The sequence below is a fragment of the Panthera uncia genome, assembly GCF_023721935.1.
Source record: "Panthera uncia isolate 11264 chromosome A3 unlocalized genomic scaffold, Puncia_PCG_1.0 HiC_scaffold_11, whole genome shotgun sequence".
In the NCBI taxonomy this organism is placed as follows: domain Eukaryota; kingdom Metazoa; phylum Chordata; class Mammalia; order Carnivora; family Felidae; genus Panthera; species Panthera uncia.
This window is the reverse complement of record NW_026057578.1, coordinates 61,886,102-61,901,672: the sequence shown is the minus strand read 5'-3', so window position 1 is coordinate 61,901,672 and position 15,571 is coordinate 61,886,102. Positions and strand designations below refer to the sequence as shown.

At 39.4% G+C, this 15,571-nt stretch overlaps 1 protein-coding gene across 1 annotated transcript in view; it reads right to left on the bottom strand.

The window, feature by feature from the left end:
* The window catches only part of PLEKHH2 (pleckstrin homology, MyTH4 and FERM domain containing H2), a 114,478-nt gene that overhangs the window by 41,176 nt on the left and 57,731 nt on the right, over positions 1 to 15,571 (bottom strand). The window contains exons 12-16 of the mRNA XM_049650217.1: positions 14,397 to 14,533; positions 14,184 to 14,294; positions 13,940 to 14,026; positions 11,713 to 11,871; positions 3,404 to 3,484 (exon numbers count right to left, since the gene is read on the bottom strand). Of these exons, the coding sequence (XP_049506174.1) occupies positions 3,404 to 3,484; positions 11,713 to 11,871; positions 13,940 to 14,026; positions 14,184 to 14,294; positions 14,397 to 14,533 (575 nt within the window). The remainder of the gene's footprint in view (positions 1 to 3,403; positions 3,485 to 11,712; positions 11,872 to 13,939; positions 14,027 to 14,183; positions 14,295 to 14,396; positions 14,534 to 15,571) is intronic.

Genomic DNA, 15,571 nt, shown 5'->3' with positions numbered 1-15,571 from the left:
CAGACTAGAAGCTGGTTCTGCACGGTGGTTTGGATTATTCATTACACTGAAATGACCCATTAGCTACTCAAACAATTATGTAACTCAGTCAAAATATTCATTTGACTTTCTCCCCATAGAACTGATGTGATGATTAAGGTATTGGATCAAAAGGACAAGCGTAGACCAAGTCTCAATGCTATTCATAGAAAAAGTGACAAGGTTAGGCAGCTGATACGAAGAAGTGTGATTAACTACCATCTTCAACCCAATGTGTTTCAAGGATATTTATTAACATATGGAATCTATCACGAAGCAATGCCATGATTTCTTCCATTTTACTTTAAGAGTAAGAAAAACTTCCTAAAACTGATTTACATTAAATTTTACCTACTTTTATTGACAAAAGCCATCCTATCTGCTGTGTTGAATATTTAGCACATTTGTTTTAAAACTTTTGTTTTAATTAAGTACAATTTATTCCAGGAAAACAAACGGTCTGCTTCAGATTTACAGCTTCTAAAATATTTTATCAGGTTTGCAATTGCAGTCTGAAAATGTTTGTTCTAACCTAGGGATATTTACCAATATCCATTTTCATGCTCAGGCCCAGGGCTCAGTGTGGGGCTCTCTTCCCACCTGCACTCACTTTCCAGGTGATCTCATCCAAGCTCATGGTTTTTGTGGCAGCATAATTAGCTGTCCTCATGCTTATAACTACAGACTCACTATCTCTACTTAGCTGTCTAACAGCATCTCAAACAACCTACTCTGCTCAGTCTCCTCTAAGTTGTTGGCAACATTATCTTTCCAGCTATTTAGGTCCCAAACCTTGACATCAACACTGACCGTCTCACTACTCCTCAAATACATGAGGCATGCTCCCGCCTCAGGGCCTTTACACTTGCTATTCCCTCTGCCTAGCATATTATTGCCTGAAATATCCACATGGCTACTCTTTTACTTCCTTCAGAGCCTAATTAAAACATTAGCTTCTCAGTGAGGTCTTACCTGTATATCTTATCTTAACTGAAATATTATCTGCCTAATAGCTGATTAATAGTAAAAAATGATTTAATTCATTTAATTAAACTTGTTCTCTTTCATGAAAGCCATGACTTCTCGTTAAATTAGTAAGTATTTTCTCAGTAGTCACTCTGTGCAAAGCACTCTGGGCACTGAACGAAGAAAATTTGCTTTTGAAGGAAAAACGCAAAATTAACTTACCTACACTTTCAGAAAAAGACAAGCAGTAAAAGAAAAGCCAAATAAATAAATAAATAAATAATAAATACTATTTTTAATTTACTGAATAAGTACAATTTTATTTATTAAATATATTTATTATACATTTATAGCAGAAGATTTATAATAATAAGTAGCAAGCTTTTAAAAATGGGAAAAAGAAAACTAATTCTACTGTGATAATATATGACAATCCTATCCTAATTGTGTGCTTTAGATATATCCCACCCTATGAAAATCGAGGTTTCATCCATCCGAATATTTAAAGACCATTATTCATTTTAACCAAAGGATTCACCAAGCCTCCATAAACAGTAAACAGACCTAGTGCTTTTAACTATTTTGACTGAATAAAAGAAGACATTAATCCAGATTAAAAATACATTGTTTCTGAAACATCTCTCGCACAAAAAGAAGTAGGTCTATATGGATTCACATGCATTCTCAATACTTTTCTAGTGATTACAATGGATTTCTACTCATCCATCTACTTCTTCTGACTCGTTTCTTCTGTGACCAACCTTATCCACTTTTATTACATTATTACTAATTATTAGTGAGAATAAGTTCTCTTTTAGCAAAATTTAAATAAATTTCTATGTTTAAAACAAATGCTTATTATAGGAAGTATAGAAAGATATAGGAAAAGAGAATGTAAAAAATCATCCATAAATTCTACCATCACAGATAATTACTCAATATTTTGGTACAGTTCTTTCCCATCTTCTGCTATGCATATTTTTACATAGATGTGCCGGCCTGAGAATTATAAACTCAGCATCCCAACCATCCACTCCTAAAATCTCCCTGTAACTGCAGAAGAGAAGTTGGGAACTACATCTGTCAGAATCCCCTTCCCTCCAGGGTTCTCAGCTAGAGCCTGCCTCTGAGATAATCTACACAAGGTGTGGAGCGTAAGGGGAAGGAGAAGTTGTTACTCTCTTGAGACACTTGCAGTCAGATGTGTGGGCTGATGTGAGAGTCACAGAGCTTTCTCCTAAGCTGTTGAGGACGAACTGCCTCTGTGCTTTGGGTCAGGATTACACTGAATGTAGAATTTTATATTGTGCTTATTTTATATTCTTATGTAAGCATTTCCTACATTACTTCGGAGGTATAATTTTTAATAGCTCTGTTAATTCCCATCCCATGAGCAACACCGAGAATAAAGGCATGCGTTTTAAATATAGCTGGTTGGAACTGAGAGTGCAGTCTGAAAATGCAGCAGAGAAGTAACTAACTGACCTACGTGACGTGGTCACTGGATCAAGAAGCCTGGTCTCATTGATGCAGAAATTAGTCACAGGCTGCCATTCTGTGGGGCTCGCATCAGTATTTTATGCAAGTACTTTCGGCACATGTTGATCCAATTTTTAGTTTCAGTAATCCAAAGGTGATGAGGAGTACCCACAATGATAGCCAGGCATACACTTCACCTGTGAAAGCTATCCCATCTTTTTCTTTTTTTTATTTATGTATTTTTGAGAGAGAGAGAGAGAGAGCAAGGGAGGGACAGGGGGAAAGAGAGAGAGAGAGAGAGAGAGAGAGAGAGAGAGAGAGAGAGAGAGAAGAGAATCCCAAGCAGGCTCCACGCTGTGAGCAAAGAGTCTGATGTGGGCCTTGATCCCACGAACCATGAGATCATGACCTGAACTGAAACCAAGAGTTGGATGCTTAACCAACTGAGCCACCCAGGCACCCCTCCCATCTTTGTACTCTGAAAGTGTACTCATGACTGGAGATAACTCAAGTTCTTTTGGGGATGAGATGAGTTTAAAAATGAATACAAGGATATAAACAGGTAGAGGATGGACAGATAAGTGGTATCTAGGGATTTGAGAGCCTGGGACAGGACTGGAATCTTTTCCCTCCCCAGATTTTCTTTCCTATCTTGCTGTTCCCTTCATTCAGAACCTGGGCAAATATAAGAAATTGACAGCTTAGAATGGGGAAGATCTTTCTCTTCTAAGACAAAGATACATTAATTAAAAGTTGCCAAGGGTTATAATTAAGAGTCAAGACCCTTGTGGGTGTGTGGTTACCCCAGTAATAAATTTTTGCAAGATTTCAACCTTATCAAACACTCTGAAGTTTTTGTTAGCAACGGAAGAGTGAAAGAGAAAATTTAAGCCACAACAAAGAAATGCCTCTAATCAGCTTATTAAAAAGACATACATACCTTATCTTCTTGACTACGAAAATAATACAATGTTTTTCCTATAAGTGTACACCAGACTCTCTTGGAGTAGCCATGCTTTACCTGAAATCATATTTCAAAGAATTACAAATGTAGCTCAGAACTCTGACACCGTGAAGTGTAGCATATACACTCCACCTGAAACTGTACTCATATCCAGTTTGCTCAAGGTATAAGTGATATTCCAACTAGATTTTCCAAATGCAGTTTAAGATTTACCTGTTTGGCTTTAGTGCTCACCATTCAACACTTAACAAATTTTTGCTGTATGTCAAGTGCGATGCCTCTAGGGCTAAGAAGTCAAAGACGAACAAAACAAGATGCCCATCTCACAAGTAAGTTTATGTCGTAATTTCTGTGTTTCACAGATTTTCAGTAATCTTGTGGCTCTCTGGGTTAACCCCCTAATAATGTTAGAAATGAGAAGATTAAAACCTAAAAAAATTCCAGTGCTTTCCCAAATATTAAAGATTCACTCTTCAAAACATCTGATGCCTTCTCCAGAAGGATTCATGCAAAATATTAAAATCTATAATTGTATACTGAGTACTGCCTATGTGTCAGGAAATATGTCAAGTGAGTGGGACAGAATTTGATTCTACCTCTTGACTTTGAATAGTTAGAGATTGCTCTAGGGTCTGTGCATTTTATGATTTAAGCGAAGGGACTCAGGAAGGCCTTGCTGACATTGAGTCAAGGCTCTGAAGGAGGTGGATGAGCCATGCAGTCATCTGAGGGAAGAACACTGGACAAAGGGATATGGTATGGCCGGGAGATGGTGTGTCTGAGACTGAGCAAGTGAGGCGAGAGGTCGCCGTGGAAGGGACAGGAGGGGGGGGGGGGGGAGGCATGCATGTCTTACAGGGCCCTTGTAATGACTTACACTGAAATGGACTGTTCTGACAGGAATACACTGAGAAGAAAAGAAATAACTTCCATAATAGAGTTTACAGGAGGCAAGTCACCCGAGTAGAAAAGGCCTGTTTTTTGAGGTCAAATGGACCAAAGCTTCAACTGCAGTTCTGCGTCATGCAGATGCATGTCCTCAGGCAACTGACTTAACCTTCCAGCCTTCTGGTCCATAATGTGGGATTATTGTATACCTTATTGGGCTGATGTGATGACCAAGGGAGAAAAGTAAATAAAGGATAATAGTAGTTACTCAATAAATGCTTCCTTCCTCACTATGAATAAGGCGCAGTAAAACCACATGTTATTTAAACCCACACACATAGCCAGACTTGGGGCTGTGGTCTTAAGCAAACACCACCATCCAACAGTTTGATGGATTTAGAATTCGCTCGAGCAAAAACAAAAAAGGTTTCATTTGGCAAGACATATTTCAGTTTAATTAAAGTTAGAAACAGATATTTACAGATAAATATCCTGTAAGTTTTAAACAGTTTGTATCACCCAGTTGTTTCTTTCTTTCTCCCTTTCTTTCTTTCTTTCTTTCTTTCTTTCTTTCTTTCTTTCTTTTTTCTTCTTCTTTTAAACAAAACCCAGAAGGGCCTCTCTTCAAAACTGGAGTACAATACATCTGGCTGTAGAGAGCATACTTTTGAAATGATTTACCTTTCGAGTAGCACAACGTATACCTTTGAAGAACTACAAGTTAACAAAGACCATTGCCAATTCACTGTAAAAACTGTGTTTTAAAAACACAGTCTATCTTTATGTGTACGTCTGATTGTATTACAATTTCTTAAAACTCTAACTTATTCTGAAAAACTCATAGTAAAGCAAATTATGATAGAAGAATCCTCATAAAAATTTAAAGGCAACCTCCAACCCTAGGGCTTCGGCAAACAAAGTAACTGAAAGAGTCATTTTTTTACCTTGAATCTATAACAAAGGGCCTTCCTATCAGTTCTGTCTGAAACTTTAAAGACACCGTATATCATACCCTGATTAGCCTCTGTCATCACACAAAATATAAACTGCCACAGTCGTCTCTCCTCTCCTAAACATTCATGCCTCTAGCATTCTCCACCATAAATCCTGTCACCAGTGTTGCTGACTTCCAAATCGAGGTGAAAGTCTTGTGATAATAATGGCTCGCATTTTGGGAGTGTTTATGATGTGCCAGACACTGTTCTAAAGCAGTTTATAAGCTTAAATAATTCATTTCATCCTCGGGGTGCCTCGGTGGTTCAATTGGTTAAGCATCCGACTTCGGCTCAGGTCATGATCTTGCAGCTCGTGGGTTCGAGTCCCACGTCAGGCTCTGTGCTGACAGCTCAGAGCCTGGAAGCTGCTTCAGATTCTGTGTCTCCCTCTCTCTGCCCCTCCCCTGCAGGCACACGCGCGCGCACGCACACACACGCACACACACACACACACACACACACACACACACATGCGCGCGCTCTCTCTCTCTTAAAAATAAACATTAAAAAATAAAAACAAATTTCAATCCTCCCAACACCCTGTGAGGTTGTCACTATGATTATCCTTCCGCTTTACAGATGAAGACAGTAAGGCAAAGAGCCTGCAAGCAACCTATTCAAGGTCACACAAGGGCAAGTGGCAAAGCCAGGACTTGCGCCCATGCTCTTGCCCTAGCCTCTTTCCCTCACTGCCTCTCTACATCCTTAACTCAGAGTTTCGTGCTCTCTTCATTTCCACTAACTTTTGGTGTCCCTCCATCCCCTCCACCGCACCCTCGACTTTTTTTCTTCACTGGAAACTGCTCCACTTTTGAAACTGACATTTTATTCTCTGATCTCAACCTTCTTCCCCTCCTTCCTTCTCTCCTTATTCACACCACTCCTGTTCTTTGACCTCTTTCCAAACAGTAAGTCCCCTGATTCTTCCATGTTATTCCAGTTTATCAGTTCTCTCCTGGCCTCTCTTCCCTTCCTCCCAATCTTGGGTCCTGGTTTGGTCACAAAACACCTCTTGCTCCAAGGGCTGGGATTGTGTCGCATTCTCTGCTTCGAACATATACACTCAATACAATTTCATCTCCATTTGCTTTTAGGTAATCCAGTGAAGAGTGTGGGAAGAGAGAGGGAAGGTTATGGGGGGCTTTCTGCCATAACATTAGCCATAGTTAACAACTTAAAATTGGGTAATAAATATATGAGGTTCGTGTTATTATTCCTTCTACTTCCACACATTTGAAAATGCCCAGAATGAAACATTAATTTCAAATCATCACCTTGATAGGCATGTATAAAGCAAGTAAAGTTAATTACAGAATCTAGGTGGTGGGAATATGGGTGTTCACTGTAAAACAGTCTTCCAACTTTTCTGCATAATTGAAAATATACATAATAAAATTTTAGAAAAAAAGGACTATCCTCACATTGCTACAATGTAAATTCTCTGCTCCTATTTCTGGGCATCTGAAGATGTAAGAGAAAAATAACAAATTCCAATCACTAAAGTCAGGTGGGTCCTGAGTAACACTTAGCAATCTTTCTATTTGCCCTTGAGTATATCCCTATGTCCCTGATTATTCTCAATCCTTTCCCTCATTCTCACTACATAATTTTGTCTTATGGAGTAATCTTCATCAAGAAAATTGATGATATCAAGCGTGATCTCATTCAATGCCCGACAAACTTAGATATTCATCCTTCCTCGCCTTTCTGCCAGTCCAGCCCTTCCACCCTACCCACCATGCCCACTCACCATGACTCCCCACTTTGCCTACCACCACACTTGCCCACTATGGCCTTCCACCATGTCCTTCTGCCATGCCCTTCCACCATGTCCTTCTACCATGTCCTTCCACCATGCCCGCCCACCATGTCCTTCCACCATGCCCGCCTACCATGCATACCCACCATGATCACCCACCATGTCCTTCCACTATGCCCTTCCACCATGCCCATCTACCACGCCCACCCACCATGCCTGCCTGCCATGATCGCCCAACATGCTTGCCCACTATGCCCTTCCACCATTCCTGCCCACCATGCTCACCCACCATGCCTGCCTACCATGTCCTTCCACCATGCCCGCCCACCATGCCCACCTACCATGCATGCCCACCATGATCACCCACAATGCTTGCCCACCATGTCCTTCCACCATGCCCACCTACCATGCCCGCCTGCCATGACTGCCCACTATGTCTTTCCACCATGTCCTTCCACCGTGCTCGCCCACCATGCCCACCTACCATGCCTACCAACCATGCTCGCCCACCTACTTCTTTTGAGCTTCATTTCCCACTTCTCCCCATCCTGGCTTCTTCCTCTCAGTTTGCAAACTCAAGGTATGCCTTTCCTGTCCTAAAAATGCCTCTCCTGACACCATGTTCCCTTCAGCTTCATTCCCTCTAATGTGCTGGACCAGGTGGACAGTACTCTGAACTCAAATACTGCACTTACTCATCTACCCTTTATCCTTCAACACACTGCAATGTGCCTTGCTTGCGAGCACTCCACTGCCTGCAGACCCCTCCCACCGGGTCACACACTCCACTTCCACGATCCCATTACCTACTTTCCAGGGTCTCTTCACATATCTCCTTTGTATGCTCTCAGCTTTTGTAAAACCCAGTGTTCCAGCAGGAGGCCCCCACTCTTCCACCACAGACGTGTCCCTGGGAGACTTCTGTCATCGTCATGAATTCAACCACTACATTCATGCTGAGAATTCCCCAAATTCTTCTCTCCAACCCAGCATCCTCCTCTGATGTAGACTCATTGGCACTGCTTGCCAGACTTCTTAATTCTTAACTCAGGTGTCCTCAAAGCTCTAAAAATTGGCATGGTCCAAAATAACCTTTGAATTATCCTAAAACTGTTCCTCCTCCCTGAGTTGTCTTATGTGGCACCATCTTTCACCCAGCCAACCATTTGCACTTCCTAACCCTGAATTCAACCAATCTAACTGAAGACTTTACTTCCTCTCATTATTTAAATTCACCTTCTCCTCTTTCCCTATGACCAGCTCAGCATCTCATCCCCTTCACAAGAACAACTTCTGCTAACTGTTTTTAGAACTTCTTTCCACCTTGCCCCCTGCAAATCCACCTTCCTCTCAGCAGAGTGATCTATTAGCAACATGAACATGCCCCTGCCTCTGTTACAAACCTGAAGGGTTCCACATCACATCCAGGGTGAAGAATAAAGTCTTTAACAAGACAAAAAGTCCCTCCATGACCAGGCCCCTCCACCTTGTTCTCCAAAGGACATGTTTTCAGCGTATATGGCACCGCTTTGAGATACTGTCTTTGTTCCCACTGTCTCCTAGCCTGGGATACCTTCCCTGCCCATTTCCATTTGGTGTAACGATTCCTTCTCTTCCCTGAAGACTCAACACAAATAAATCTTCTCTGAGAAGTTGTTCCTGATCCCACAGCCTAAATTAGATTTCTCTGTGACCTTACCATGCCTCTCATAATTGCACTTGGTACATATTATAATATGCTAAGTCCCTTTCTTTCCCAATAGATTATGTGGCTCTTTGAGGAATGGGGGGTGGGGAGGGGCCAATGGCCTCTTCATGTTGATATCCTCCAGCCCATTGGCTGGCATGTGGTAACTACTCAATAATTTTTGTTTTTTTAAATAAATGACTTTTTATAGAGAAAATGTTCTTCCTAAGTATTAAAAGTTGCAAGAGTGAATATCCAGAATCAAATTAGTCAAGTTCTTAATATCTACCTACATATTTCTGTACTTAATAACAACGTGACAGCCTGAGAAAACGTCCTCCCCTGCAAAGTATTCAAGTGCTGTTCTGCAGTAGCTTAAATTGTAGCCTGAGTGTGAGCTCAGAACAAGTCACTCAGAATAACTGAGGCAAGAGTTTCTCTTATAAGGCTCTGAGGGCGACAATATGGGGGTGGACATGAAAATGGTAGGAAGGAAACCTAATAAGCATCCTGTCTATAAACCCAAATGGTTTAGTCATCTGATAATCACATCTACTTATACTCATTTAAAACGCAAGTATGAGATGGGAGGCAGGGAATAGCAGAAATGTAACATGCAGAAACTGACAATGCCATGTGGATAAAGTAAAAACAATCAAACAAACACACAGTGGAACAAGTAACCAACCCTTAGCCACAGGATCATATTAAAGTCTAAGGGTTTGATACACATGGTCCTTGAAACAGGAAGACAGCTAGTTATTATGAATTATAGTAAGAATATGATTTAAAGCAGCACTGTGTTCACTGGAAAGTATATATTTGCATAATACCAAGAAGTTTCTAAGTCATCAGTAACTGAAAAAATATTTTCATGGTACTGTAACATTTTGGAAAAAACAGAGCACAACTCGGTGAATTTTTTCTCCTACTTTTGGTATAGCTGGTCAATCTTTGTAAATATTACTGAATAGCACCCACATTAATGCTAGCTATGGTGACATAGCTCTTCTAAATCTAAAATTTTAACTTATGTAAACAAAGCACATGAAGGATGAGTGGTTACTCAGAGGTTATTTTTGTGTGTAATACTTTATGTGTAAATATTTTATTATATTTTTCTAAGAGTGATCAATTTTTAAGTTTAAAAATAATATTTATCTTAGGATTCTTACTCTTTCTAAAAAAAGTTAGAAAACAGATTTAAGCAAGAATAAAATCACATAGCGCTAACCAATATGTCTTGGTATATTTCATATTCAGACCTTTTTCTATAGATGCATATAATAAAGTGGGATAATAATATAATACTGCATTCTATTTATTTTATCACCTAACAGTGTGTCATAACATATTCCTATAGCACTAAATATTCTTTTACAATATTTAAAATGGCTGCATAGTAGGAGTGCCTGGGTGGCTCAGTTGGTTAAGTGCCTGACTATTGATTTCTGCTCAGGTCATGATCTCACGGTTCATGAGTTCGAGCCCTGCAGTGGGCTCTGAGCTGACAGCACAAGGCCTGCTTGGGATTCTCTCTCTCTCTGCCCTCCCTCACTCATGTGTGCTCTCTTTCTCTCAAAATAAATAAACTTTAAAAAATAAAAAATAAATAAAATGGCTGCCTAGTAAAGCATTATCTGATTATATGTACTTATTTAAACTATCCCCTACTCTACATTTAAGTTGATCCCAATTTGTCTTTGTTATAAACCATGCCATGCATGTAATCTTTCTGGGGCAATGGAAACATTCTGTATCTTGACAGAGTGACTGTAAATATTTGTCAAAACTCATCAAACTCTACATTTAAGATCTGCATTTTAGTGTATGCTAATTATATCTCATTTTTTATTTATTTATTTATTATTTATTTTTTTTTTCAACGTTTATTTATTTTTGAGACAGAGAGAGACAGAGCATGAACAGGGGAGGGACAGAGAGAGAGGGAGACACAGAATCTGAAACAGGCTCCAGGCTCTGAGCGGTCAGCACAGAGCCCGACGCGGGGCTCAAACTCACGGACTTCGAGATCGTGACCTGAGCCGAAGTCGGCCGCTCAACCGGCTGAGCCACCCAGGCGCCCCTCTCATTTTTTAAAAATAGGAAAAAAACAAACCATGCTGTGATGGACATTCTTATACTTAAATATTTGGCAAATTAAAACCATTTCCTAAGTATAAATTTCTTGGACTGAGATTGCTGAATGAAAAGGTCTGTATAAATGTTTTTAAACATTTAATATTCATTCATTTGTTCATTCAAAAGCATTCACTGAATTAACACTTGGATCAAGACACTGCCAAATTCCTTTTTTTTTTTTCCAAATTGCCTTCTAAAGTAATAAGCTCACTCATTTTGTGTCAATACTATGTTTCATAATTTTAAAAAATATCCACCCTTTGACCGGATTTTTTTTAAGTTTATTTATTTATTTTGAGAGAGAGTGCGCAAGCAGGAAGAGGAAGAGGGAGAGAGAGAATTCCGAGCAGGCTCCTCCCTGTCAGCGCAGAGCCCAATATGGGGTTAAAACTCACAGACTGTGAGATCATGACCTGAGCCAAAACCAAGAGTCAGACGCTTGACCAACTAAGCCACCCTGGCGCTCCCAGAGTTTTTAAAATATCATTTGTATTTTTTCCGTCTACCAGCTCTACTTCTTTCCCATTGTGTCCTTCGTTCCTTTCCCCCCACGTTGGTATTTATCCTTTACTTATTGATTAGAAAAGCTTGGTTTTTACACATTTTAAATGCTTTCCCAAGCTTTTCAACTGTCTTTTCAAAATTCTGCTTAGGGAATTTTTGATGGTTAGAACACTTGGCATCATAAGCAAAAGACACTTCCCACCCCAAGATAATATAAATATTCAGTACACATACTCTCTGACACCCACTTACGATCAGTGGGGCTGACTCCCCAGCTACCCAGGACACTGCACTGTACTAAAGTTCCTACCTTGGTGAGCAATCCTTTCACCGTGGGTTTGCCCTCAGGCTGCAGAAAATGTGGGTCGGCAGCTTGTACTCGGAGAACATTCTGCAGTACTTTAATCCATTCTTCCAATATATTGGGAGAATCTGCAGTCAGATAGTAGGTGTGTTTTTCAGTGGTCAGCTAGAACGGGATGAGAAAGAGATAGGAAAGGAAACTCTGAAGATTTAGGATTATTAGCATTTCCCTGTCTCTCCTAAAAACAACATTAATTAACATAGAAACAAACATGCCATACCTTGAATCCTAGGTGCTAAATAAATGACTCCACAGATAATTTAGAATAGTTTAACCAGATTGTGAGAATTACAATAATTAACTTTGTGTTGAAATCATTGTTTTCACTTTAGTTTAAAGTTTTTCAGAGTGTTAAACTTTTGTGTCATCATTTTTTTATCTTGCTTATTTGTTACATTTTCTTTTTCTCCTTTAAATGTGCTACAGTCTCCTAGCTGTTGAAGTGAGCAGTAGCATGACTGGAGACTGTAATAAAATAATATATTTTTTGCAAATAAAGAGGAATTATTTGTTATAGAAATGAAAATTAATTATAAATAAAATAAGAAGTCCTTGCTTATAAAGAAGAGAAATTCTTACAACTAACATGTGATCAGATATTATGAATTAGCAATGTTTCAGTCTCAAATGAACCACATTTTGAAATTTCCAAATATTTCAGAACTTTGTAGATTATTCTTATCTGCCATGCTTCCAGACAAAGCTTTCCTTCTACTTTTTTCCCTTCTACTTTTTTGGGCAGTTCTCAGGTATTAATTATCTCCTGAAAACATAGACAATGAGCCTTTCTGATAAATGTTCATTATACCCTCTGAAGGAGAAAGATAAGAAAATAATAATAATTATTATTTTAAAAATATTTTTAAATGTATCTATTTTAAGAGAGAGAAAGTTGGGAAGGGGCAGAAAGGGAGAGGGAGAGAAAGAATCCCAAGCAGGCTTTGCACTGTTGACACAGAGCCCAACACAGGGCCTGAACCCACGAACCATGAGATCATGACCTGAACTGAAATCAGAGGGTGGATGCTTAACTGACTGAACCACCCATGAGCCCCAAGAAAATATTAATTATTGAAGGTATTTCAGATAAAGTATCTGAATTTATTTATTTAATTTTCTTTTAATGTTTATTCATTTTTGAGAGAGAGAGAGAGAGAACAAGCAGGGGAGGGGCAGACAGAGAGGGAGACACAGAATCCGAAGCAGGCTCCAGGCTCTGAGCTGTCAGCACGGAGCCCAATGCAGGGCTCAAACTCACAGACTGTGAGATCATGACCTGAGCTGAAGTTGGACACTTAACGGACTGAGCCACTCAGGCACCCTAAAGGGTCTGAATTTAAATCACATATGCCAAACTATCTCAACAGCCTGTGTTTTAAATTTAACAGATTTCTAGCAAGACTGGTTTTATGTGTGGGTGAATGGCCAGCAGTTATGTCTAGGGTGTGATTCGGTAGGAGGTAGGACAGCCTTCTTCTCACCAGTATCTTTCCCACTTAGGTGTTATAACAGCTGGAGTTCATAGAAGAAATGGCATTTTCCGGTTCTTTATCAAAATGTAAACCCTCCTGAATTTAGTAGTACATCAAACTAATAACATCTTATTGGTAATTCATTTCTCAGATAAGCCTTCCCTAAAATAGCCGGACAGGTTAAGAGCTGAGAATAGCTGGAAGATGAAGTATAGGGGAAGAAGAATGTAAGGCACAAGGGCAAAGGAAGGGTAGTGGACAGTTACTTAACACAAACCTAGTTTATAATGTAGTTTGAACTGAGAAGGCCTGGGGTTTCACACATTTTTGAGGAATCACACTTAACACAAAGTGAATAAAGAAACATTGAATCGGGGCGCCTGGGTGGCTCAGTCGGTTAAGCATCCGACTTCGGCTCAGGTCATGATCTCACAGTCCGTGAGTTCGAGCCCTGCGTCGGGCTCTGTGCTGACAGCTCAGAGCCTGGAGCCTGCTTTGGATTCTGTGTCTCCCTCTCTCTCTGACCCTCCCCCGTTCATGCTCTGTCTCTCTCTGTCTCAAAAATAAATAAACACTAAAAAAAAAAAAAAAAAAAAGAAAAGAAACATTGAATCATCCAATCTCCTATTAGCTTGGATAACCAAGAATTGAATTTTACATGATACAAAAAAGAAAAAGCAAAAAAAAAAAAAAAAAAGTACCTGAACTGTTTGTTTGTTACCTCCTCTTAAAATACTGCAGGTTGCGCTAAGTTCAATATGGCCCTGGGGTTTTCTAATTACGTCACTCTGTAGGAAAGGAAGAAAACGAAACGTAAAGGGACTGCCTGTAATAGTAATAGTAAGAAATGCTTTGTATAATTAATTGCATTACAGGAAAGAATATCAGGAGCTTGATTTACAGTTTGAGGAATTCAGTTCTAAAGGGTAAGTGCTTTCCACTCACCGGAGATTTATAGTAAAGTAATTCACCACCTTTGAGAACAAACCACCTCCTCTTCCAAGTCTTGACTTTACCACTCATTTTTAATAAATAGCCAGATTTTTCCAGGGGTTCCTAATTAAAAAGAAATTTTAAAAATTTAAATTTCATTTTAGAGGCTCAAACTAAGAACATTCATTGATTTTTTTTTTTTTTTAAACCTGAATCAGTGTTTACATTTTTCCCGTTATCACTGGAAGATGAGCAAGTTTTAGGAAGCTTCTGCTCTGGCTGTGAGTATTCTGTGTCTGTGGGGTAAGCATCTGGGGGAATGGCATAGTCACTTTCAGAAGCCACAGAAGAAAGAGACACACCTAGATGAATAAAGAAATAAATTAGGTCGATATTTAATAATCAGGTGGTCCAAATGCCAGCTGTGAGTTCTCCTAAGGAATACAGGTATTCCACAAAATCATCAGCCCTCCTAGACTATATTTATTCTCATACCTTCTGCCATAAAGAAATTTTAAAGCAAAAAAAACAGAACTAGAGGGTAAGGATTATCATGCAAACCTCCAAGGAATATAAATAATAGGAATATAAATATAAATATATAAATTATATATTTATATATAAATAGGAATATAAATGATATTCTTGTATGATCACAAGCACAGCTAATTTTACATACATAAACTATGTGCAATATATATACATAATAAAATACACGCAAAGATACTAATATGTCTTTTATTAAAGATTAAAAACGTGTATTTTCGTATTGACTTATATAAGGCAAGCAGATGTTTCATTTCAGTTTATCAAGAGTTGTACAATCACATTTTAAACCACTTAGTTGTTGAAATCACTTTTAATTTATTTTACTTTTTAATGCTTATTTTGAGAAAGAGAGGGTGTGTGCATGTGCAACAGTGGGGGAGGGGCAGAGAGAGAGGGAGACACAGAATTCCAAGCAGGCTCCATGCTGTCAGTGCTGAGCCTGACACAGGGCTCAAACCCACAAATTGTGAGACTATGACTTGAGCCGAGATCAAGAGTCGGACGCTTAACTGACTGAGCCACCCAGCAATCACTTCTAAAGTAATTCACATTAAAAAGAATTTCACAATTTCAGTAGTGTTTTTCATGAAAGTCCAATACTATTAGCTTATAAATTTTAAAAATCTTTTGTGGGGCGCCTGGGTGGCGCAGTCGGTTAAGCGTCCGACTTCAGCCAGGTCACGATCTCGCGGTCCGTGAGTTCGAGCCCCGCGTCAGGCTCTGGGCTGATGGCTCGGAGCCTGGAGCCTGTTTCCGATTCTGTGTCTCCCTCTCTCTCTGCCCCTCCCCCGTTCATGCTCTGTCTCTCTCTGTCCCAAAAATAAATAAAAAACGTTGAAAAAAAAAAAATT